The following is a 23,825-nucleotide window of genomic DNA, read 5'->3' as shown; positions in this document are numbered from 1 at the left end:
AACGACTAAGAAGAATTTCTGATTAACTATATTTTTGTACAGAAACTGGACTAATATTATGTCAGGAAGGTACTGTTGCTTCTAATGGCAAGAGTGGGAGTTGATACACATGAACAAGTAGGTCACAAGTATGTTACTGTGGGAAAATACGGCAGGAAAATGTTGAGTCAAGCAATGAATCAAACAAGTCACATATCAAGTCAGCTACCCAAAGTTTCTAAATAAAAATAAAGTTAGATGTTTTATTTCCAACTTTAACAAACTGCTGCAGAAGTATCACTAATTTCTGAGCTTCAGACTGTGGTACCAGTAGTATAGTAATACAGTATATTCCTTATGATTGAGTCTTATCTGTGTTTGTCAGTGAAGCTGAAGCCCCTGAAATTTGGTACTTGGATCAAGTCACGTGACTTGAGTGCCCCACCTCTCTTGAGACTACATGGAACAGGTATTACCACAGCAAGCAGAACTCATTCTATTATTATTAAGAGTTAAAACATGGTAGTATCAGAGATCACTCAGATGATGATTTTTTTTTTTATGCAGGCACTAAGATAGTTCAATTGTTTGTCATTGAGTCACCTTGACACTGGAGCGCACACATGAGCTATTTGATCTCATTGTAAACATTGTGCTACCCATATTGACAATATAGACTATGTTAGAGTCAGTTATTTCCTCCTCCCAGTATTGGTTTGTTTGTGTTGTGTGGATGGATTTCATATATCCCGATAGATCCTGTGTGGCCAGCATCTGAATTATTTTTCAATTATTCTTCTTCACCTTTGTGGGATAGAGGCAATAGCAAGATATTTGCTTCCAAACTCTTGGATAAAGCACCCAATACCGGGGGAAATGTTTGATCATGATCTATTTTGAATCCCAGGTCTGGTACATGAGTCATGAAGTTTCCACTGTGAAATAAATTATATTGTCTTACAGCTTGGATGAGGTGTTAAATTTGTTGTACATTCCGTACTGAACCAGATCCTCAAGATAATAGACATCAATGAAATTTTTATTAATCAGTCATTAAACTATAGTTGACATCAGCGGGTTTTGGTGGTTAATGACTCATAATGTGACTGTACAGCCATCATGGGACTTCTTTTTGGGCGCAGTGACATAGTGGAGAAACACGAAAGAGTTGGTGGGAGTTTGAGTGTTGTCTCGTTTACAAAAATGTTTAATAAACAAACCGATCACGGAATCTTTTCTGTCCCGTGAAGCCACCGCGTGGAAGCGGCGACGCCGCCTTATCTGGCCTCTGCTCCTCAGGTGCTGATTGGAGCGCTTACGCGCCTGACCCCGCCCACCGCAGCAGTGCAGCGTCATTCTCGTTGATAGGCGAAGTCAGTCCGTCAGAGCGGAGTTGTCTCCGTGTGAAAACAAGGGAAACCCACGGTAAATCAACGTCTTCTGGGACGCCTAGAAGGACGTATGGATGGATTAACTTGTCCTAGGTTGTTGGAGTGACTTTTGTCTTACCAGGACGGCTAAAAACAAGTGAGTTCACCCGAAGCGCGGAAGAGTTTCCAGGCAGTATCGTAAGGCTGAGTAATGTGAACTAATGCTTCTATCTTTGTTGACGATCAAACCCTCAGTAGTTAGCTAACCTGTCGAGTAAGTTAGCTCACTTACCTTCCTGTGTGTGCGACTCGATTTACAGATAAAGCATGTTTGTGTTTAAGGAACAAGGATAGTCTTTTTTTTTTAAGGTCATACCTGTCATTAGAAAGGTTACTGACAGTCAGAAAAACTCAAAAATAACTATTGAATATAAATTTCATAATGCAGTGTGGGATAACACGATATGCTATAACATTAGCAGTATAAAAGCTGTCATTATCCCATAGAAGTCACTAGCTGGACATGGATTAATAGACTGGAGTTACTTAATATACATTAAAACCAATAAAATGTCAAATATGTCAAGGTGTTTTTTTCTCAAATTCAAATATTGTCTGGATTAGGGATAGTTTTTGCGTTGTCTCTTATCTAAATTTCCTGTGTATATTGAGTACCTTCAGGTTTTTGAAGCTAATAGATGGATCAGAGATGAAATAACCATTAGTTGCCGCCCTAGTCAACGCAAACACTGAGTTGACAAGAAACTGAAACCCTAGAGAACCAAACAAATGACTAATGCTACTCCAATATTTGAACGGGGTAACGGGGAGAATATAAACTGAAAGGTGCGTTTGTGTGTGTGTTACTTCACATTCATGTTTGCTAATCGGGGTTTTTAACCCCACATGCTCAGAACGTAATTTTCTACTGTCGATCCGGTTGCCTCTGATATCTGCAAGATAAATTTCCAATCACATGAGCAACATTTTCCAGAGATTGTGTGTGTGTGTGTGTGTGTGTGTGTGTGTGTGTGTGTGTGTGTGTGTGTGTGTGTGTGTGTGTGTGTGTGTGTGTGTGTGTGTGTGTGTCTGTGTGTGTGTCTGTGTGTGTCTGTGTGTGTGTCTGTGTGTGTCTGTGTGTGTGTGTGTGTCTGTCTTCTAGTACCGAGACAGAAAACTTGGAACCACTCAGGATAAGTGGTCCTGTGTCTCTACTGCTGTTAAATGGAGATGACTCAAAATGATAATAAGACGTGAATACTGTATTATGAAACTACTGGCAAAATGAAGAGAAGAAAAGACTCATGTTTAATTCCACAAAGAAGTTACAAAAGCTGTTTTTCTACTTGTGAGTTCCTTTTTCTAACATGTAAAAAATTAAAGATCTTGAAAAATAATAATATACTTGGTAGTTTAGCTCTGTTTTTACATAACAGTTTTCAAATCATATTCATACATGTGGTACAGGCTGCAGGACATCCTGCTCTGTTCATTATTTCTTAGTCGTGATAAGGAGCCCCTTATTTTCTTTTGATTTGATGTGCAGTTAATCAAGTTATCTGCCTGCATGACGTATTATTTGGATAGAAGTAGTCCTAAATAGAGCTGTATCTAAACATTGATTTCATGTGCTGCGTGCATTTTGTTAGCAACTTAAATTCAAATTCAGAGATTTTGGACATCTACTTTGTGAGAGCTGTAGTATTTCATGATCCAAGACCTCAAACAGTAGCAACAGCTTTACTGTATTGTTAGGTTAGGTTGTGCTGGTCATATTTTTTAACATCTGTTCTTTTGTCATCTGAACAACATTACACCAGTCAAGTACAGGGAGCACTCTAAATAAATTACCAGTAATTCTCTGCAGAGTGCTTCCTTTTGGCTGATGTTCTCCTCCAGCTCTAAAGAGCAGACAGGAGCTCCAGTTTCCTGTTCAAGGACACCCTCACTCACTGGACATGCATCCATCTGTTGATTAAATCAAATATTTTGAAAGTGTTTTTCTCTATCTACCATCTTTTGTCCAAAGCATTCCAGAGATTCTTTATTAAGATGACTTTTAGTGTTGCAGAGAGGATGAGGGACTCTGGTGTGCCATGCCAGATGCAAGAGAAATCATAATTTTAACTAGTCCTTCAGAGGGTTCACTGGTAAAAGTAGCCTGTCTTTCTGAAAGGCGTGTGTCCATTTATGTAGATGAGTGAATGTAAGGTGTCAGTCACATTAAAAGTGTAATTTCTGGGTCAATTTTTTTAGCACATCTCAAAATGAGAAGTGGATATACCCAGGAGTGATACTAATTATAAGGGTATCCCATGAGGTCTGTACTACAATCCCATCATTGTCATTGCATGCTGACGTGATTCTGCACTGTTCTGAGACACTATCACATAGAGGTGGGTGAATGGTCCTAGTGTTTCTGAAGTAAAGATATTCTTAAAGATAAATACTTGCAATTGCTGTGGAGCCCTCCAGCAAGATTTCTTTTTTAATAAACCGTGCACTATTGCTTCAGGTGTTGAAATAATTTTGTTCTATTACTCGTTCTGTTGTTACAATTTTAGTTCACTTATCACAATACCAACATTGCCCACCTCCCTATTAACTTTCTATTTTAGGAGCCATGCACCCCCCTGGCTCGCTCTCCCTCTGACACACAAACATATCATGTGTTTTCTACACATAGGCTTTACTCAAACCACTGAGGTATATGAACAGCCGACAAGTATTTTTGGCAACCCATTTTAGAATGTATTCCTCTCCAGTTTAACATGGACCTATTTGTGTTGTTGTTTTTAACTTGTAAGTCCCCTTGTTTTTCACAAACTACGGGAAAGTAATAGTGTTTATTTGTGCTTGTGCTTATGGAAGATTTTTTATAGCAATATAGCATACATTGCATACATGAGCCAGCCATCAATTGGTTTGTCGAGTGCAGCCTTGTTCATATGCTTTACTGATTACTAGGGAACTCCAGACCAGGTCATCAGCCTTTTTTACACTGAGACTGTGGAACAGCAGCACATCGTAGACCACACAACACCTTTTGCTTGATTACACAATATAAGGGAATGGTGGAACAATGCTACTCTAGTGTGTGATTTCAAACAGGAAGCTTAGATTTCACAAGCAAAAGAGGTTTGATGTGTAACATCTAATGTGACTAATATGTACATCTAGAAGTGCTCTGTAACAAATTGATTAACATGGGAAAAAAATGTTTTCCCTTCATGTAACGTGGTTGAGCCTGTCCTCTGATCATAGTGTAAATGGAAGAAGCTTCAAAGTTTTATTACATCTTGTGAAATTTGAAGATAGGTGTGGATATTTTTCCTCTCTGAGAGTTAGCTGTTAACTGATGCTAGCTACAGCTACTCGAGTTTCTGGAGTTTCTACCATGTGCAGTTCAGAACCTCTAGTGGCATCTCAGGTGGAATGACCTAGCCCCTCATTACGCCTTTATTGCATTCATATAAAATATCAGGATGAAATAAAGTTGCATCAGTCAGACCAGAATAGGTTGTGTAAATAGGCCTCAGATAACTTTCTCTTCTGTTAGCAAATAGAAAGCCTCACTTGCTCGTGTTGTATATTTAACACCAGAGGAAGCTGGTGTTTTTCCATCAGGCTAACTAAGTCCTTACCAGAATAACGAGAGTTAAAATGTATCTGGGGCAGACTCTGTGAGTCTGTTGAAACCTTGCTTGCACCATTGTCTGCACTCTTCCTCTCTGCCCTATACCCTCTTCCTGCCTTCACCACTTGAGGATATGAAACATACTCATCTGTTTGTAGTTCACTATTAAGTGTTGTAAAAAAAACAACTCAAACTTGTTCAACCCTAACCTTAACTTGTTCCCAAATTGTTCTTTACTTGCACACTGTTTGAGGTCAGTATCTTTATTTCTGATAAAAGCTGTACAGTAGAGGCTTGTTGTTGTAAGGTTACCCAAGGCTACAGCTTCATTATCTATGAGTTATGGTGAATTTCCTTTTTACTTGATTACCAACATGCACTCAATACACAGGGAAATTATAACCTCATTATCATAATGTAATGTGGATCTTAGTTGAGATTAAGTGCAGTTTCATTGACACAGTGGGATGGACTCTAGCTGCACCATATAGACCTTTTATTACCCTGTTTTGAAATGTGGTCTGGATGCTGCTCATTGTGTTTTGTAAGGAGAAAGGTTGGTTTGCTTTATTCAGTGTAATGACATTGACTTATGAACATTTGCCAGTTTTTTTGCACACCTTGATACTTCTTTTAGTTGCCCATTAAGCACTCAGTTGTCTTTTGTCTCCATATTTTACGGTGTTGTCATTCTTATTGCTCTCAAAATCTTTTTAAACTTTTACCTTCTTATCATCTATATGTCTATGTGCTCAGCACCAGATGGCAGACAGATGGAACTTCATGACAGTGATTATAGTATTATAAAATATTTTGTAGATATGGAAGCATTTAAATGTTTGCCATAACAATTTAAAAGGTGATGTATTAACAACTTGTTCCTCTGTCCCCAAGTGTCTGACAAATTAAAATACTGTACATGTGTTTAATATAGAATATGTAACGTAGTTTAAGGAAATATTTAGCCAACACAATTGAAGTGAATTTTGTTCCTGAATTTTCAAAGCTTTGAAAAAAGAATTTTTTCACATCAATAGTGTCATGTCAATGGTCAGGAAAATGGGTACTAGTCAGTGTTTCACTACAAATTTCTGAAGCATGGCAACAAGAACTAGTGGAGACCCATTACTTCAAATATACTTGAAATACTTGGCGTAAAAGGTACATAAATTAAGTGAAAATATCAATTTCACGTGGAATTTGGTGAAATTCTACAAATATAATTAAGTCACATATTTTTTAAACTACTATGTTTAAAGCATACACTTAACACATTGTGAAATGTTCCCACAGGAGGCCCATTTTATTGAGATTTCCACACTGTTTTCTAATTGCCCTCCATACAGCCAGTTTATGAGGGTTTTTTTCACCCACCAATAGAGATGATCAGTTTTAGTTTATTTAACTCTTACATTTAAAGAGTTGAGCCATTACAATGGTCAGAGGAACAATGATTCCTCTCTGTCCCATCTTCTCTCATTTTAATCGTGCTTATTTTTGTATATCATCATAAAACATGATGCTGTAATCAATCTTGTAAAATGTTAGTCGTTGTAGCTTTTAATCTTTTAATATATTCTCAGAATATTTCATTATCACACTGAGTCTTGGTGCTGGGCTTGCGCTAACCATTCGCCACTTCGCCATAGGCGAAGTAAATACCAGATTGGCTACAAGGTTTTTAGACTGTGTATCCACAGTGGAGAATGCTGAGAGGGGGGAGGAGTGGTGACAGACCAATCAGAAGGTAAATGAAAGTAAAGTAAAACTTACAAGTAAACATTGAGTAATATTTTGTATGACTGTATCTTCACATAGTGAATGGAAGTTTTCAATTGTTGAATATCACATTCATACCAGCATAAAGTAGGACAGAAATAAAGATAGTTCAGCTTGAACTGTTGACTTTAGTGTATTTTTGTAGGTAAACTAAACAGAAGATTTTGCCCTCAGAATGCAGGAAAACAACCCCATTTTCTAAAAAATTTCCCGGGGGAGGCCCCCCGGACCCCCCCGTGATGAGCATTGGTCGTCCACCCATGCACCACTGTCTTGGACACAGACTGTGGCTTTTTGTGGCTTGCTCAATTCTTTTACACTGACCCACAGTGGCTTAGTCATACTAGCTCCTAGTGCAAGCCCAGTCGGTGTATTTGCTTATTGCATTCGCCAAGCATCGGCATGTATGTACACAAACATTTACATGTACACATATCTTTAAGTTTAGATTGTATTGAGTGCAAGTGAATGAGTCCCACCACAGAGAGAGATGACCTTTATCTTACAGAGTCTGTGACAAGTATTTGCTGATAATTCAAAATTCCTTTCTATTTTAAGTATGTGTGCCCTAACATTTTTGTCAGCTGATGGAAGGTTCTCCTTATTTCTCTTTACATTTTATAAAATGGTTTTACTCTAAAGGTCAACCATTTATTTAGAAAATGATCTCGTTTCAATGATATGGAGAGGAAAGAAGCATAACAGGCTGTCCCAGGTGACCCAACTTGTCACGCATCTGACTAGCGCTAAAGGTTGTTAAACTGTCACTGAGCCAAACACAATCAGTCACAGGCACGTTTGAGTCTTGGCCTGCATGTTCAGCTTGCTGTCAGAGTGACTGAAAGTTGTCATATGAAAAACATTGCAAAGGGACATAACCATCTTTCAGAAAAAAAAGCAACTGTTTTAAATTTAATGTACAACTTTATGATGAATGCTCAGACTTGCTGAGCTGTGTGCTTCATAGTCTACTTGTTAAATAGCATAAAACCACTATAACCAGTTTAAAAAGCTAAAGAAATCACCAGTTGAGCCCACAAACCTTTACCACGTGGAATGGACAAAGTGGGACCTTTATCACAGAAACACACCCACATACACTGCACCTTTATTGGTGGCAGTTTCTTTGAATCATGTTATAAAGTTCACATTTACTCGTGCCACACCGTTTTTTTAGTGTTTGTTTTTGTTTTTATTTAGCCAAGCCAAGTAGTGCCCAAAATATCTTTTGTAGTAATTATCTAAAAAGTGAATAACTGTCCTTAATAAACATCACATGAATAAGGTCATTGGTTTTTTCTTAAAAGCAAGTCAGAAGGCAATTTCTGTCACTATCTAAGGAAACACTGATTGACACAATTCAAATACATTTCACACGTTTTTAGCGGTCCTAACACTGTACATCTTCTGGGCTTGCACTAGGAGCTAGTATGACTACGCCACTGTGGCTCAGTGTAAAAGAATTGAGCAAGCCACAAAAAGCCACACTCTGTGTCCAACACCTCTACTGCCGCTCGCTAGCGGCAGTAGTGGCGTTAGCGCTAGTGAGCGAAAAAGTTGTAAGTTTTAGCTTTTTTTCCGTAAAAATAAGAACGCCATTTCGCCATAGGCGAAGTGGCTAATGGCTAGCACAAGCCCAGATCTTGTAGTTATTGGCCTCACTTTGATTAGTTTTGGCACTATTCATGGAATTTTGTTCAGACAGAAGCTTTCTTTCTCTTTGTTTGAAGAATTTGCGTCAAACTCTGTTTTTGAATGAAAGAAGTAGAACATGAGACTCATTTTATAGCTTGAAGGGAGGCTGTAACTTGGGACTTGTTGAATTCAAAGCCAGATCTTGATATCCAACTTTTGGTTTGTGGGAGGCAACCACAACTAAATGGTTAAAAGCAAAATGCTTCAAATATTCAGTGCATAGCTGAAATATTTCATTTGAATTCTTGACTTTACTTTTGTTATTGTTTCTCCTTTCTAACGCTTCGTTGATTGGTCAGTCATTATTCCATATTTATTCAAAGCCCTGTCAGTTAAAGAGGCTTGATGTGACCTCAGTGGCTTACACTTCTCTGCTCTAACACCTCCTTATCAGTCATGAGCCAGAAATCGTCTGACGTGCCAGAAAACTTTGCCCTTCCTTGATATTTGTACTTAATTATTTGTGCCCTGTAGCTACAGAAGTGGTGCAAAAAGTCTGCAACATGTACGGTCATTAGTAACAAGATTTTTAAGGGTCATGTCAACGTGACAGTTTAAAAAATTACTGGTAGATAAAGTTCTTTTTAGTTATTTTAGTTACTTCTGTAATATAACTAAAGGTTTTGTGTTTATCATAGTTTACATGCCTTTATTATTAAGACTGGCATTGCCAAAACACTAAATTAGAAATTAGAAATTGGAATGGACTTTCATTGGTGGAAAAAACAACAACAAATGTCGAGTTTTTCAATGAAAAGCAAAAACAATTCCTGTTAACTGGTTTGAAAATTAAAATCTTTGGTGGAAAAACTAACAAAGGCGTTTTTAAAAATGGGGTAATGCTACCATAGCTTTATGTCAAAAATCCCGGTGTCATTGTTTCTTTTTTTTAAATAGAATTATATGCTATTAATTATTGTGGAAAGCTTCAGAACTTGTCAAACAGGCTGTTAGTCTCAGAACTATTTTTCTTTTGTGAAGGAAAAGAAGCACAAACGAAGTGAAAGGTAAAGGAAACAAAACATATTTACTGTAGATTCAGTAAGTGCACATTAAAACTACGGAGTTATTCTGTTATTGATTAACTCATTTGCTCGTATTTGCGTTAACAGATTTTGGGTAATCTTTTAGGGAATTCTTCAGACAGTTTGTACATTAACAGTATGCTGTGAAAGGTGATATGTGTGTTACCTGCTGACCTCTCATTTGCTAGGAGATCTAGTGCTCTAATGATTAACAAAACCTTACTGAGTGTGTGTACAAAGTGGGATTTCCACATCATTTATGCCCTTGACAGGAAAGGCCAACAACGTTTCTTTTTCCTGAGGAGACTGAGGTCCTTAAAAATCTGCAACACCATGCTGAGGATGTTCTACCAGTCTGTAGTGGCCAGTGCGTTCCTCCGTGCTGTGGTGAGGCAGTGGTCTGAGGGTGTGGGATGCCAACAGACTAGTTAGCAGACCTTGAAATAAACTTTAGAAGTTTATTTAGAAGTTAGTAGCACCAGCAAAGACTTTAGGAGCACTTACCCAAAAGCAAGGCGTACAGACAATATATGTAACATGGCATGTATTTTATTCACAGAACCGTCAACACTTTTGTAAACATGTTTGTAACATTAGTTGGGTCTCCTGGCTCTCAGTCCCTCTCTCATCCACCTTTTCAATGAAGGCCCAGCAACAAAGTTCTCCTCAGGAGGACCCTCTACCCCAGGGGTGTAGAGGGTCAATTAAAAGTCACGGAGGTCCGGTTAGAAAAATTTCGTAAAAAGTCCAAACCCAAGTCCAGTTTGTGTCTTATAGCCGGCCACAATATCCACATTATTATTTATTATCAATTTTCAATGCAGGATATGTTAGTATGTCCACCAAATATCTTCGCAACAGTTGCAGATAGAAAGATGAAACAAAAAGCACATTACTCGGGTGGCAAAGGGGACGAAAATGAGATGATGAACTTGACCTTGAGAAAACTAAGTCAATGTCAAATTTCAACTTTTGTACACATCAGGAACAGGATAAGATAAAGGACAAGGGAGAAGCTGTGGTACACTGGTGTCGTGCCCGGACTGTCCCCCGCCTCACGCTCTGAGACTGCCGGGATAGGCACCGGCTCCCCCGCGACCTGCGTAAGCGTATTAAGCGGGTTAAGGAAATGACTGACTGACAAGGGAGAAGGCCAGTGTGAGTAAGACCATAGACCAAAGTTAGTGTTTTGATCGATGACAGTAGGTAAGAGCACTAGCTTTGATCTTTGACCAATGCAAGTAGGTCAGGGTAAAATTTTGTATTCAGGAGTGTCGCGGGATGTTGCAGTCTGTGACTGCATTGGTCCTATTTTATTCTGTATTTATCACTATTTCTTTTTAGGCCTTGATTCTTAAATTCTTTCTTATTCTGACATTCACTTTAACCATAACAAAAGGCAATTTCCTTCTTGGGGATCAATAAAGTATGCTGATTCTGATTGTGTCTTTATCAAAGCATCACAGTAATTATTATTGCATTTCCATAGTTTTATTCTATCCCACCATAGTTCATCATACTGTTTGTTAGAATTAACATTGACAGTTCAGGTCCTGCTTAATCACAATCCTTCAAGATAAAATTCACTTATGCTCACACTCACACAATTCGATATGACTAATTCACCTAAGCTGCGTGTTGCTGGAGCTGGGAAGAATCTGGAGAGAATCCCCTCGGGCACGGGGAGAACGTGCAAACTGCACAGAATGGAATCAAAACTGGAACCTTCTTGTTGTGAGACAACAGCGTTAGCCACTGAGCCACATGCCACCCAATATGTCAACATCTAAAAGAAATGCATTCATGGTTTAGTCAGGTTTTACCAGCATGGTGTTTTATCCTGCATTTGATTTCAACTCAGTTAAAATGAAACATTTTCACGTGCCTTGTTTTTATTTGATCACGTGTGCTTAAAAATAGCAGGTTATCCACAGGGCTTGATTAAGGTTTTCTAAGTCTGTACTTAAAGGCCACTAATTGGAGATTTTTATTTTGTGTTTTTCCACACATAAAAAAATATGAGAAAATGGATTATTTTGATGTATGGAGGGCTTTAAGATATATACCCACCATACAATGTTTAAGCAGGGCCTTAGAAATAATAGGGCTTCTTTTCTGGATATGATTCCCATGAAAATAGCTGAGAACCATTATACATGGACTAATTTAGAAATCCCTGTGCAGTACAGTGGAAGTGGAGCACAGCAGATGTGCATGCAGCAGCATGCCTATGACGGTGAGAGAAGCTCATGCACACAAAAGAAAGCCCATGGAGCGAAAATGACTAGGGGAAGTACAAATCTCTCTCCGCTAATGACAATCCTTGAAAGCTTCCATTAGAATACATATTTGTGTTAAAAAGGCCACTTGTGATTCCACCAGAATCTCCTGATAAAGGCAGCAATCCCTCATGCTTTTTAAGCTAGGCAGTAAGAAAGACCTGCACTTACCCCTATTCTAATCATGAACCCAATCAGAATGTCCTGAATATTGAATTGAATGAATGAATGAGAATGAATGAGTTCATTTATTTTACTTAACAAAGACAAAAATAATATCAAGAACCAATGCAGCCACAGACTGCAACATCCCGCAACACCCCTGAATTCAAAATTTTACCCTGACCTACTTGCATAGGTCAAAGATCAAAGCTAGTGCTCTGACCTACTTTCATAGATCAAAACACTAGCTTTGATCTATGGTCTTACTCACACTGGCCTTCTCCCTCGTCTTTCTTATCCAGTTCCTGAGTGTACAAAAGTTAAAATTTGAGCTGGACCTAGTTTCCTCAAGGTCAAGGTCACCATCTCATTTTCATCCCCTTTGCCGCCCGAGTAATTTGCTTTTCGTTTCATCTTTCTATCTGCAACGGCAGCGCAAATATATTCGGTGGTTTAGTCAGGTACGACCAAAAGGGTTCGTCCATTCGTTAGACATACAAAAGAATTGACGAGCAAACAGACGAACACTGACAATTACAATACACCACCATTTTTAAGCGTTATGTAATAAAACAATAAAGCAATCAAACGAGGAATGAAATCATTGAAGAAAAAGAGTTGACCTTTAAGTGAATACTTCTTTTAACTGTTTCTATCATGATTTCTATCATCAAGACATAGTTTACTGATATTTTTACATGGGAACATCTGACACTTGACCCTCTATAAATTGACATAGTACTGTGCCTTGACAAATGTTCCTCTGGAAATTCAGGTTATGTAAATTCCAACCTTATGATGACATAACATTAAGTGTCTACGGTAGCTGAATGAACACTGAGCTTTTGTGTTTTGTGTTCTTCGGACAAAGCCCGCTCCCAGCTGTAGCTAGCATAAACTACTTATAACCACTGTTAGACTAAAAAGTGGACAGTGTGAGTGGTTTTATTTCGTTCAGTCTGAATCACTTTTAATCCTGCTGAGACAGCGCTGTCAGCCTCTGGCTGAATTATAGTCAGTGTTTAGCATTCACACACTGTCCTGTCTGTTCACAACCATTTACTTTTAGCTGTAATGATCTATTGTCAACATTGATTGGTTGATTATTTTTTGATTGACTGAGGTTAGATAATGGAAGAAAAATGCGTTTTATATATTAATACAGCCCAATGTGTCATCTTTTACTGTTTTCTTTTATCCAGTAAAATCCAATGATATTTAGTTTATTGTAATGTATGACAGACAGCATAGCTCCCACATGTTTGTAATGTTTTTCTCCTAAAAAAATAGCTAAGGCAATGGTTCACATATTTAAAAAAAACGTTTTATTCAGACAAAACACCTCAAAGCTGACACACCTTTTTCTCCCCTACATGTTTTCAGGTTAAAGCACATTCCCCTCCAGCTCACCTTCCTCCCTATCTATTCTTTTCCCTCATTGGTTTGTTCTCCAAAGGGGGGAGCTAAATATGGCCAGGAGAGCTGAGTGGAGGCACCAAGACGACACAAGCTGAGGAGTCACTCTCACCTGCAGGTAAGACGCCACACCGTGCACTCACATCTTCAGAAGTGACTCAGATTTAATTGTAAATCAAATTTTAGCCTGCTTGCATTTTTTAAAATTTACCTGTAAAAGCACTTATGCTTATTGTTAGTGTCATTAAGATCCATTTCAAAAGGAACGAAAAAATCACACAAACCACAACTGGCATTGTTTTCTTCAGCCTCTCACCCATCCCCCACAGATGACACCTCAGGTGACAATCCTCACCTGAGTGAATGTTTTATCAGAAGAAGACCAATTGTCAAACACAAACAGGCACTGTTCAGGACAGTGAGCTGCAGATGTAATCAGTGGGACACACCTTCTGATCAATGAAGACAAACAGCATCAGACTCCATCTGTCCTGCTGCTGTTGCTAAGGTCTGGCCTATAGTGTTGTTTCTCTTGTTTGTAGCTGTGAATAATGACAGGTTAAATGGATTACTCAATGATTAATGCAGTTTAATTTTTTTTGGGATGATATGCTAAATATTAACTTCAAAATACAATCTCCCAGTTTATGTTTGATTTTGCAAGATTTCTTCGTACCTCGAGAAGTTGTTTTCATTTGTCTGCTGGTGCTGCACTTCTGTTATTATTAGGATAACCTGGGGATTAAGAAATAAATAGAATAAGGTAGTCATGAAAAACTTTCATTATTTCCTTGATGACCAACCTGGCTATTTCGTAGGCAGGATTTTACGGACATGCAGATGACAATTACCTCACATGCAAGAAAAAACAAAGCGGGAAATTTCATGTTTTATGTCTTATTTACCTATTTATCATCTAGAATTACACAAGGCCCTGCAGCATAAATTGATGAGATCGCTGAATTTTAATAGGATTAAATTTTAGCTAAATTAAGTTTCGACAGAGGATGTTGAATCATTACTTTTTTAATGTGTACTTCCATGGCATTATTTGTGTTGATTGAGTTGTGAGAGAAAGCGTGGGCTGTTCATAAGGAAGCGCTGTGGATATAGATAGGTTTTCATCCTTATTACTGAATTAAAGAGCACAACATTTGTACAAAATGTGTTGGATTAGACCGCAAAAACTTAAACTGATTGCTTCTTACACTTTTGGTCTCTTTGACTCCAACCATGCTGTACAGAGTTACATTTACATTTCTAGTTTCACAGCTCCAAGTTTCATCTGCAATAGGCCACTTCCTGATTGGGGCCAAGATGCACCCAATCCGAACCAGTACCCAGTCCCAGTCTGAGGCCAACCCTTCCAAACCAAACAAAGCAAGTTTTGGAGACTAAGTTCATGTACAGGACATCAGAGAGAAAGACACAAAAAATTACATTTTTATAGGCGGGCAATCTGATTTTTACACCAAATTAGCAGACTTTTTGTTAATGAGTATCCTTCGTATGATACTCATATCTAATACTGTACAACGTGAAGGAAGATAAGTTGCATGAAGACGGGTTGTGTGATGAAACAACTGGACATTCAATGCTGCTTTTCAACCCCAACACTGAATTAACTAAATACAAGTTAGTTCGACACATCTCCAAGTGAGAAGTCACCTTTGTCATAATGTCATAACAGGAAGTAATTACATCCCGCTTCAAAGCGGTGATGTATTGTAATTTTCAGTGTTTGTGTGTTTATCCGTTCGTTCGTTCGTTCGTCCGTTCGTTCATTCGTTCTTATGTCCACCAAATATCTTCGCAATCATTGCAGATAGAAGTATGAAAAAAAAAAAACACATGACACGGGCGGCAAAGGGGATGAAAATGAAACTATGACCTTGAGAAAACTAGGTCAAGTTCAAATTTCAACTTTTGTACACTCAGGAACCGGACAAGACAGAAAGACAAGGGAGAAGGCCAGTGTGAGTAAGACCGTAAGGTAGTGCTTTGACCTACCCTGAAAGCAATGTACTTGTCAAGTACTATTTTCAGGGTACCCTGACCTACCCTTCACGGGATGTTGCAGTCTCTGACTGCCTTGTTCATTTCCGTGGTTACCAGAGGTTAAATGCACCAAATCAAACCAAACCAATACAAATGCCCAGCACACTCAACATAAAGTGAAATCATCTCTTAAACTCAGTGGACAGAAGTGTCATAGTTATTTGTCGTTATTGTGATTCATACTTTGTACTTTTCAAGTAGATTTCATAGACAAAGAATTTTTGTTTAACATGTTATCATCCTCATAAATGACAAAAAAACAAAACCTTACTGTTATGAAGCTAATGCAAATATGTGACTTTTTTTTAGCTTGAAAACATTTTGAAAAGGCCAGATTGTTGTGAGGAATGAGCCTTTTAGATCGTTCAAACACCCCCCACCCCCTCCCTCTTGTCTGTTTGGAATTTATGAGCGTCTATACCACTGTGAAGTACCAGTATGCTGTACTTCCTGTGTGTCAACTCATGTCTATTTCATGTTAACAGTGTGTGCTCTGTGTCCACATGCTGTATATGCATAAATGAGAGTAAAGCAGTGATAGATGGATTTAAATAATGGAGTGGAACGCCTACAGGCTGATGGAGGTGGATGTGTGTTTAGCCTCTCTCTACTGATGGTTTACAAGACCTGGAAGCTGTGGTTTCATCAACATGTTGTTTTCTTTCTGTAGTCAGGACTCCCCCACCTCCACCCACCCCACACACACACACACACATTTCCCCAGAAGACTGCATTCATTCTAATGAAAAGGAAGAAAGACAAAGTCTGTGCTTGTCCTTTTTAGAAATGTAACACTGATAATCCTGAACATTTGATTCTGAGCCCGAGTAAAACGGAAGTTTTGAAAGCGGACAGGCCGAGGGGGAGAGATCAGAAGAGGGCTCAACGTGAAAATAAGAAAGAGAGCAAACAGTGGAGAAGAGGTGCAGAGTTGTTGCTAGGAGGCAGAGAGCAACATGATACAGCAGCAGGAAGGATATAGGCAGTGGTCTGGAGGAAGGTAAACCCACTGAAGCGTGAGGGGGTTTTATTTGTTTGACCTCGTCAGGTAGCATCAGCGCACTTTTATGCTTAGTGTTATATTTCTAACAGTATCAGAGAGCAAAAACTTACATGGCAGTTGATTTTTTTTTGTGTGTGTTCATGTTGGTTTTCTTTTTTATTGCATTTTGATCATCACAATTCAGTTTAGGACAGCTATTGAGTCAGATACTCCACCTCAAATTTGGGCATAAATTTCTGACACTCTGGTCATCGTCAAGGCCAAATTGTTGTGGTTTCTCAGGTGTCCAAAGTTGTCTCACGTTATTGACTTTACTTTCATTCTGTAGTGTTATCTATCTCACTTCTGTGCTGAGTTTGACAGGCATCCGAGAGGCACCACTGCGACACTGCTTTCATTTAGTAATGCGTGTAAAGAGTAAATTTTCATAGTATGATACCTATTAAGTTTATACTGTGAAACCAGTAGCCTCCTGCAACCCTTGTCCCCTAGTGTTGACTGTTTCCAGACACATTTGACTTCCAGAGTCCCCCTTTGGCTTTAGCTCAGTGTCTAAGCAAAAGCAACAGGCTAGCTTGTACTTTTATGTTTTTATCACCTATTCATGAGCGCTTTGAGAAAGGATTAAGAAGGATTTTCTTTAAACACAACATCTTGTTGTACTTCAAATCCTGTAATACCTTTAGACAAATACCTATTTGCTCAAAAGACAAAACACAGAAAAACAAAATTAGTAACAAATAGTTTGAGATATGAGCAAAAGAAGCCCTCTTTTTCTCCATCGACTTTTTCTGATCATGTGGCCAAGAAAATTATTGAAAAAATAATTTTAAATAAAAGCTCATTAATTGTAGAAGAGAAAAGAAAGTAAGACAAAGAAAATGTTTCCAGCCTGCCAAAGTAGAAACCCGAGGAAACTAAAACCTGCTGAAAGGCTTTATTGTGTGTTTGCACCCACTATTCACATGTTGTCCTAATTTCTGTCATTGTCATTTTTTTCCCATTTAACAGTGACTGAAAGGTTATTTTCTGAGCCATAACTGAAAACTTTATATACTCACAATCACAAGACAAATGCGATTAAAAATAACAAAAAACGAGGAAGCAGCTATTTCTATGACATGGTAGTGATGTCATGGTAACAATATAGATATTCTGTATTGTTCTGATAATGTTGGCTTGCTATGTTGGGGCTTATTTATACAATGGTGCTGATATGGATTCACCCCGATGTCTACGATTGTGTCACTTCCTCTGTGAGGGAGCGCATCACAACTTATGATATATTTTGTTTGTTCAAGGTTCTCATTGATCATAAAGAAATAATAATGCCACCAAAACGTTTGTTTAGTTATGGTACTTCAAATAATACCCCGTGTTCATTTTGACTTTACTGTCCCTTTAAGATGATGCATATTATGAAACTGTCCTCATTAAGAGTGGTTAAATGAGTAGCAGAAGTATTATGGGTCTAAACTGGACATGCATAAGAGCTTAGACACAACTACAGGTGACCCTATATCCCCAGTTACCTGCACAATTGTTTCAGCCATTGCGACATTTCAGCATTGGCCAACAAAGGACACAGTTGTTCAAAATGTGTAGGGATAATGGCTGTAATTATACGTTTCACATTATACATTGTCGCAGGTTGATCGTATAGCTTGACCTGAAGTGAACCTTGTTGAAGTCAGTTCCAGGCATTCATACAGCTTAATAATTATTTTGTGTTGAAAGTCTCTCCTTTTGGTACAAGACTGAACGTGCATGAGCACACGTGCACACCCTGCTGGTTGACCTGAACAACATCTTTTTGGTTGCTGATTAGCAGGGTTTGTAGAAGGACTTCATTGTTTTTAAAGTTCCACAACCAATGAAAACAATCACAGCGTAGGTAGGATAGGAATGCAGCAAGGGCTGATAGGAGGATTTGTGGTTAATGAGTTTAAGTCCGTTGGCAAGGGCCGTCCTAACTAAGTGTATCCGACTGAGACATGGGGCAATGGCTTCGCAGTGGTTAGAACAGAGTTTCTGTTCTACCTACTGATGTAACTTCCTAGGACAGAGTTCACACTCTAGATTTTCATTCATCCATTTATTTATTGCCACTAATAACGATAAATGAAATACTCATGTCTCTCCATGTGATTTTGTGTCACAGTGTTGAACTGGATCATATCAGTACAATCATAATTTTTATTTGTGTTTGTTCGTCTGCTCTTGTGGTGACAGGTGCAGGAAACTGTCATGGCGGTGCTGCGGATGAGGCTGAAGCTTGTGGTGACAGTGATGATGATAAACCTCTTCATCTTCATCCTCATCTCTCGAAACAGCGGCCGAGACAAAAGTGGACAATTGAAGCTTAAAATCCCCTCCAAGCCCTTCTGGACCAAACTGGCTCCCAGCCCGGCGTACTGGAATCGCCAGCAGCAGATTTTGGACCTTCAGAACAATCCCATCCTGACACTTAACTTCAACACCACTTTCTCTCCGGATTGGTTCAACGACACCGTTTTATCATCTGCCAACCCCTGCCAACCTAACGTCGGGGTTATGACTCAGGTTAAAGACTACAACTCCCTGCCAGAGCGCTTCAAGGACTTCCTGCTTTATATGCACTGCCGCTCCTACCCAATACTGGTGGATCAGCCTGATATCTGTAAGGAGCAACCATTCCTGCTCTTGGCTGTCAAATCCCTTGCTCCTCACTTTGACCGCCGCCAGGCCATCCGTCAGTCTTGGGGGCGGACAGGTGTACTAGCCAACCAGACGGTGGTTACCATATTTCTTCTTGGTGACACCACAGCTGGCGACCACCACCCAGACCTGTCTGAAATCTTGGACTATGAGAGCGCTCGCCATAAAGACATAATCCAGTGGGACTACAGAGATTCATTTTTCAACTTGACTGTCAAGGAAGTTCTGTTCCTCGAATGGATCCAGACCCGTTGTCCTGGCGCTCGCTTCATCTTCAAAGGCGACGACGATGTCTTCGTCAACACCTACCACATCTTGGACTTCCTCAAGGGCCTCTCCAACCCCAAAGCCAAGGACCTGTTCGTGGGTGATGTGATCACGAACGCTGGGCCACATAGAGACAAGAAGGTCAAATACTTTGTCCCAGAGAGCTTGTTCGTTGGGCCGTACCCTCCATACGCAGGAGGAGGCGGGTACCTTTACTCTGGTGACCTCGCCGCTCGTCTGCACAATGTGTCCCAACATGTAACGCTCTACCCAATAGATGATGTCTACACAGGCATGTGTCTCAGGAAGCTAGGGCTAGCACCTGAGAAGCACAAAGGCTTCAGGACATTTGACATCGAGGAGAAGTACAGGTCAAACGCCTGCGCCTACAAGAGTTTGATGCTGGTTCACTCGAGGACGCCGCAGGAGATGATCCAGATCTGGGACTGGCTCAGTAGCCCTTCCCTGAACTGTCACTGACTCCGCGGTGCAGCAGGCCGTCAGGCCCAGTGAAGACTATATGATGAGGTTGTTCCAAAGAGGTTGAGTGACGAATGGTTTATTTTGAACAGGATTCTTTGACTTACAAGCTGGCAGCTTTGAGTTAAGATAATATTCTATCGCATCGCCTTGGAGGATATGATCTATCGTACCTCTGAAGAATGAGGAATGATGCGTCGTTCAAACTGGCCACCAGAGTATTTTGACTTGATGTAAGATTTCCACAGTCGGGTCGACGTTGCTTGATTTGTCGGATGAGCTTCATCCAAAGTGACTGTGTCTTTCTTGGTGTGCACGTATTTATATTCTGACTATTTATATGGCCTTTCATATGCTTTAACACTGTGTGTCGGCTCTGTGATGGAGCTTCCTGATGCTGTACTGTGTAAATGAGGAGACTAAGAACTGGGATGTCCACCCAGAACTCTTTTGTTGTGTTTAGGAAATAGACAGTCATTAAAAGTGTAGTGGGTTTGTTTTGTTTTTTTGTTTCTTTTTTTTTAATACTCATCACATTTCAAACCGTTGTGAGTGAAGCTCTGGAACTTCACCTACTGATACCAGTAACAACCAGTGGTTCCCACATGCAGCCGTTTAATGCTGCTAGTTTTAAAAAAGTGCTTTTTGGTGAACACTCCCCAGTATGTGTTGCTGGAGATTAGTTTGTGCTGCTATTTCCATCCATACTCATTTAAGTATTTACTTGACTGGTTCCTGAGATTCTCACAGCTCTTTGTCTAACTAACTTCAAGTTACTACAAATCATTTGTATGTCTCGAAAAGGTGTTTTTCTCAATTTTCTCTCCTTTTCTCAGTTTAGCTCAAATCTGTTGGTTTCACTTTTTACTTGATGACTTCTTTTTCCTCCCATAATACCTGCTTAAACTGGTAGATGTATCACCTTTAAACTGAGTTTTGAATTTTGAGCACATACTTCCAGGAAACAAATAGAAGAGTTCTGGACGGCTCAGCAGGTCTGGGTTTGGTTTTGTCATGGATGCAAAAAAATCCAAATGCTGTTTATTTCCGCTTCAGGTTCTCGCTTTAATTAAAAAGCTTTTTGACGTATTTTGTAAACCCAAAGTGTATTTTCAAAGATATTTCGCATCAAGGTGCCAGAGTAGAGCCTTGATCTGAAATACTGTATGTTACTTGCCTTATACAGCGTGTGCAGCTGATGTTTGGACGTCCTGAATGCTGTTAAATGTCGCTTTACTGTGATATCAGGGTCTACAATGCTGCGAAACATAGATGGAGCAGAGTGGATCATTTCAAAGATACATAGTCTTTAATTACTTGACAAATTTACTCGTTTTTAATGCTCCACTTGAAAATGCTATGCTATGTTACACATGCATGCAAAGTTTGTAGCAGCTGCTTTCTTAGTGTCTGAACCCCCTGTTGTCTTGTGATATTGCCATAAGAATTTACTGCAAATGTATGAGAATTCAAAGCTCCGGATATGTACTCTGATTTATTTTAATGCCTTCGAGGACTCGCTTGTTAATGAATGTATAAAATGTTGGATAACTCATCTTGGAATCAGTCAATCTTTTACCCTTTGAAGGTCACTGCTATACTCACTACTGTATTGCTTTAACGCAAATGCTGCATCTTATACTCGACGTTTTTTAAGTACCGAATATGCTCCATTTATGTGGCAGAGTTTGACGCTTGAAACATGGAGTTTTCAAACGCGTGTGTGTGATTGTACTTGTCTCAGAGAATAATATGACTACAGAGAAGTTCTTTGTTTCTCTCAAAGCTTGATGGAAAAAGTCCGAGAAGTGTTACATTGACGTTTGTCTTTACGAGAGAAGTGTCTCAGTTAGAACTCCCCTGCTGGTCAGGGAGATCAAAAGTCAGATCTATCGAGGCGCTGAGAAATCTATGACCCCAATCACTTCATATTTAATATATTTATATATTTGGTCTTTGTTCAGTCCTTCCAAAATGTCATTTATTGGCAGCTTAGCTGCTGTATTTCTGTGCCGCTGTCATGTGACTAGTTTGTGTGGTTACTCTTCTTCTACAGCGGTGTTTGTTTGGTGTGCCACACAGTAAAGAAAGTTAATGCGAGCTTATTGATCTGGATTTACCCTGGGGTTTACCAATCGACTGGATATCCTCATATGGAGAACTCAGATAAAAGAGCTAATAAAAAAAAGAGTCAAGGATCAATTTGGGGTTATTTCATCTTTGTACATCACAGAAACGTCACCTATTCACTTCTGGGGTCAGATATATTCTCTGTTTTCACCCCATTCTCACTCTACACAGTATGTGGCTACTTGAAATGTTTACATGTTTTAAATATTCTCAAGCTTCCTCTAAATCTTGACATCTGTCGTTCTTCTCTCGCTTTGCATTTTGTGATTACCCTTGTCCCCACGTCTGAGTTTCTTTTCTAGACGCACCTCAGCTTTGTCTTTTGACAGTAGTAGTAGCCAAGATGTGTCATATCTAATTTTTTTTTCAGAGTTTAAGGTGGTTATTTAAGAAGAAATGTAAGTTGGTTCAAGAAAAGTCCTGCTGCATTGAAGGAAATGTCACTCTTATGCTTGCTTTGAAATTGCAGTCCACAAGGCAACGTACTGGTCAACATGATTAAGGATGTTAAATTATTACTGACATGCATATCCATTAAAAACTTAGTTGTTTGGACTAAATGCAAATATGTTCAGGACAAATTTCCTCTCAATTCTCCCCCCAAAAAACTTTATTTTGTGTCACTGTGGTTGAGTTTATTGCATTAATCAGCATCAAAGATGTGTATTTTGTTACCTAGAGAGAAAAAAGTCATTTTTGAACCAGTTCTTAAGTAATTTATTTTGTTGTGCGTTGCTGTGTTAACCCCCTCTTTTTTAAAATGTATTTCAGAAATGTGTCATTAGTGTTACACACCTGCACTAGTAAAGGATTACCAAATGTGTGCCTGATGTTTGTTTGTACTGTATGTTCAAGTTTATCCTTCAAACAGGTGAGACATGATTGCTGTTTTCATACAAGATGATTATCTCAATAAAGTTGTATTTTGCTGTTCTTGTATGTCTGTCCTATGTGTTATTTGTGTCACATTATCAGGTAAAACTACAATCAAAGTCAGGGTAAAAATGATAGATGCTAAACCTTTTCTCCAGCATATTTGACTTGTAATCTGACAGATTTTAAAGGGAGAAAAACATTGTTTCACCAACTTCAAACATCTAATGTTTTGTTGGATCATGCAGTGAACGCGTGTGACCAACAGAGGGCAGCAGTTGCGAGGGGAATACGGCGTTCCCTTCTGTAGATGTGGTTTTAGGTACAGTAAGGTATGTTCATTCGTTTGTAGGGTGAAGACTGAACACACACCCAGGTTTTTATAATTTACCGGGCAGTCCTAGTGTAGGAAAAAAACATTGAACCCAGAATAAGCTCAACCTAACATGAAATGGCTTAATAATATGGTGGTCTTTAGATTTTATGCAGCGCACACTATTAATTATTTTAAACTCTAGTGCAACATCTAGTGGCTTCACCCTGAAGGACATGTTACCAGGGCGGATGACGAGTTAAAGATGGGAAGCTGACCCCATCCTGACTATGGGGATGACGTCACCAGCACGCTGCCAGGAAGCAAAGATGATAAACCGGAGCTTGAGTTCTGGGAAGCTGATGATAAATGTCATCCTCTTCTCTGCGCACACACACCGTGATGAGCAGATCTGTGTGTGGAGGATCCCGCCGGACTTCAGCAGATCCTCATCTGTCATTATGATGAATGCAATTATGCAATTTATATACACTGTGTGTATATATATATATATATATATATATATACACTGTATAAATTTCTACATCTTTACACACCAAAACAGAAGTATGAATAATATTGCTGGTGCACAGATTGAATTATATGTCTGCATATATCATGAATGCCACAATAAAAGTTTGGGGGAAATGCTGATTCATTTC

The 23,825-nt window shown here is 39.1% G+C and overlaps 1 protein-coding gene across 4 annotated transcripts; it reads left to right on the top strand.

The window, feature by feature from the left end:
• The first annotated feature begins 1,352 nt into the window (after window positions 1–1,352).
• On the top strand, window positions 1,353–22,916 carry b3gnt2b (UDP-GlcNAc:betaGal beta-1,3-N-acetylglucosaminyltransferase 2b). Of its 4 annotated transcripts, none has more exons than XM_068327486.1 (4): window positions 1,353–1,506; window positions 13,383–13,460; window positions 13,672–13,850; window positions 18,636–22,916. In XM_068327486.1, exon 4 carries the CDS (start codon window positions 18,651–18,653, stop codon window positions 19,845–19,847), a length of 1,197 nt encoding a protein of 398 aa, XP_068183587.1. In that variant the 5' UTR covers window positions 1,353–1,506; window positions 13,383–13,460; window positions 13,672–13,850; window positions 18,636–18,650; the 3' UTR covers window positions 19,848–22,916. The 4 variants fall into 4 exon arrangements, with proteins under 4 accessions (XP_068183587.1, XP_068183585.1, XP_068183586.1 ...); XM_068327484.1 differs by having other exon boundaries at window positions 13,310–13,460; XM_068327485.1 differs by lacking the exon at window positions 13,672–13,850.
• Window positions 22,917–23,825: the final 909 nt, after the last annotated feature.

The sequence above is a fragment of the Antennarius striatus genome, chromosome 11 (genome assembly GCF_040054535.1).
Source record: "Antennarius striatus isolate MH-2024 chromosome 11, ASM4005453v1, whole genome shotgun sequence".
NCBI lineage: Eukaryota > Metazoa > Chordata > Actinopteri > Lophiiformes > Antennariidae > Antennarius > Antennarius striatus.
This window is presented reverse-complemented; position numbering and strand designations above follow the sequence as displayed.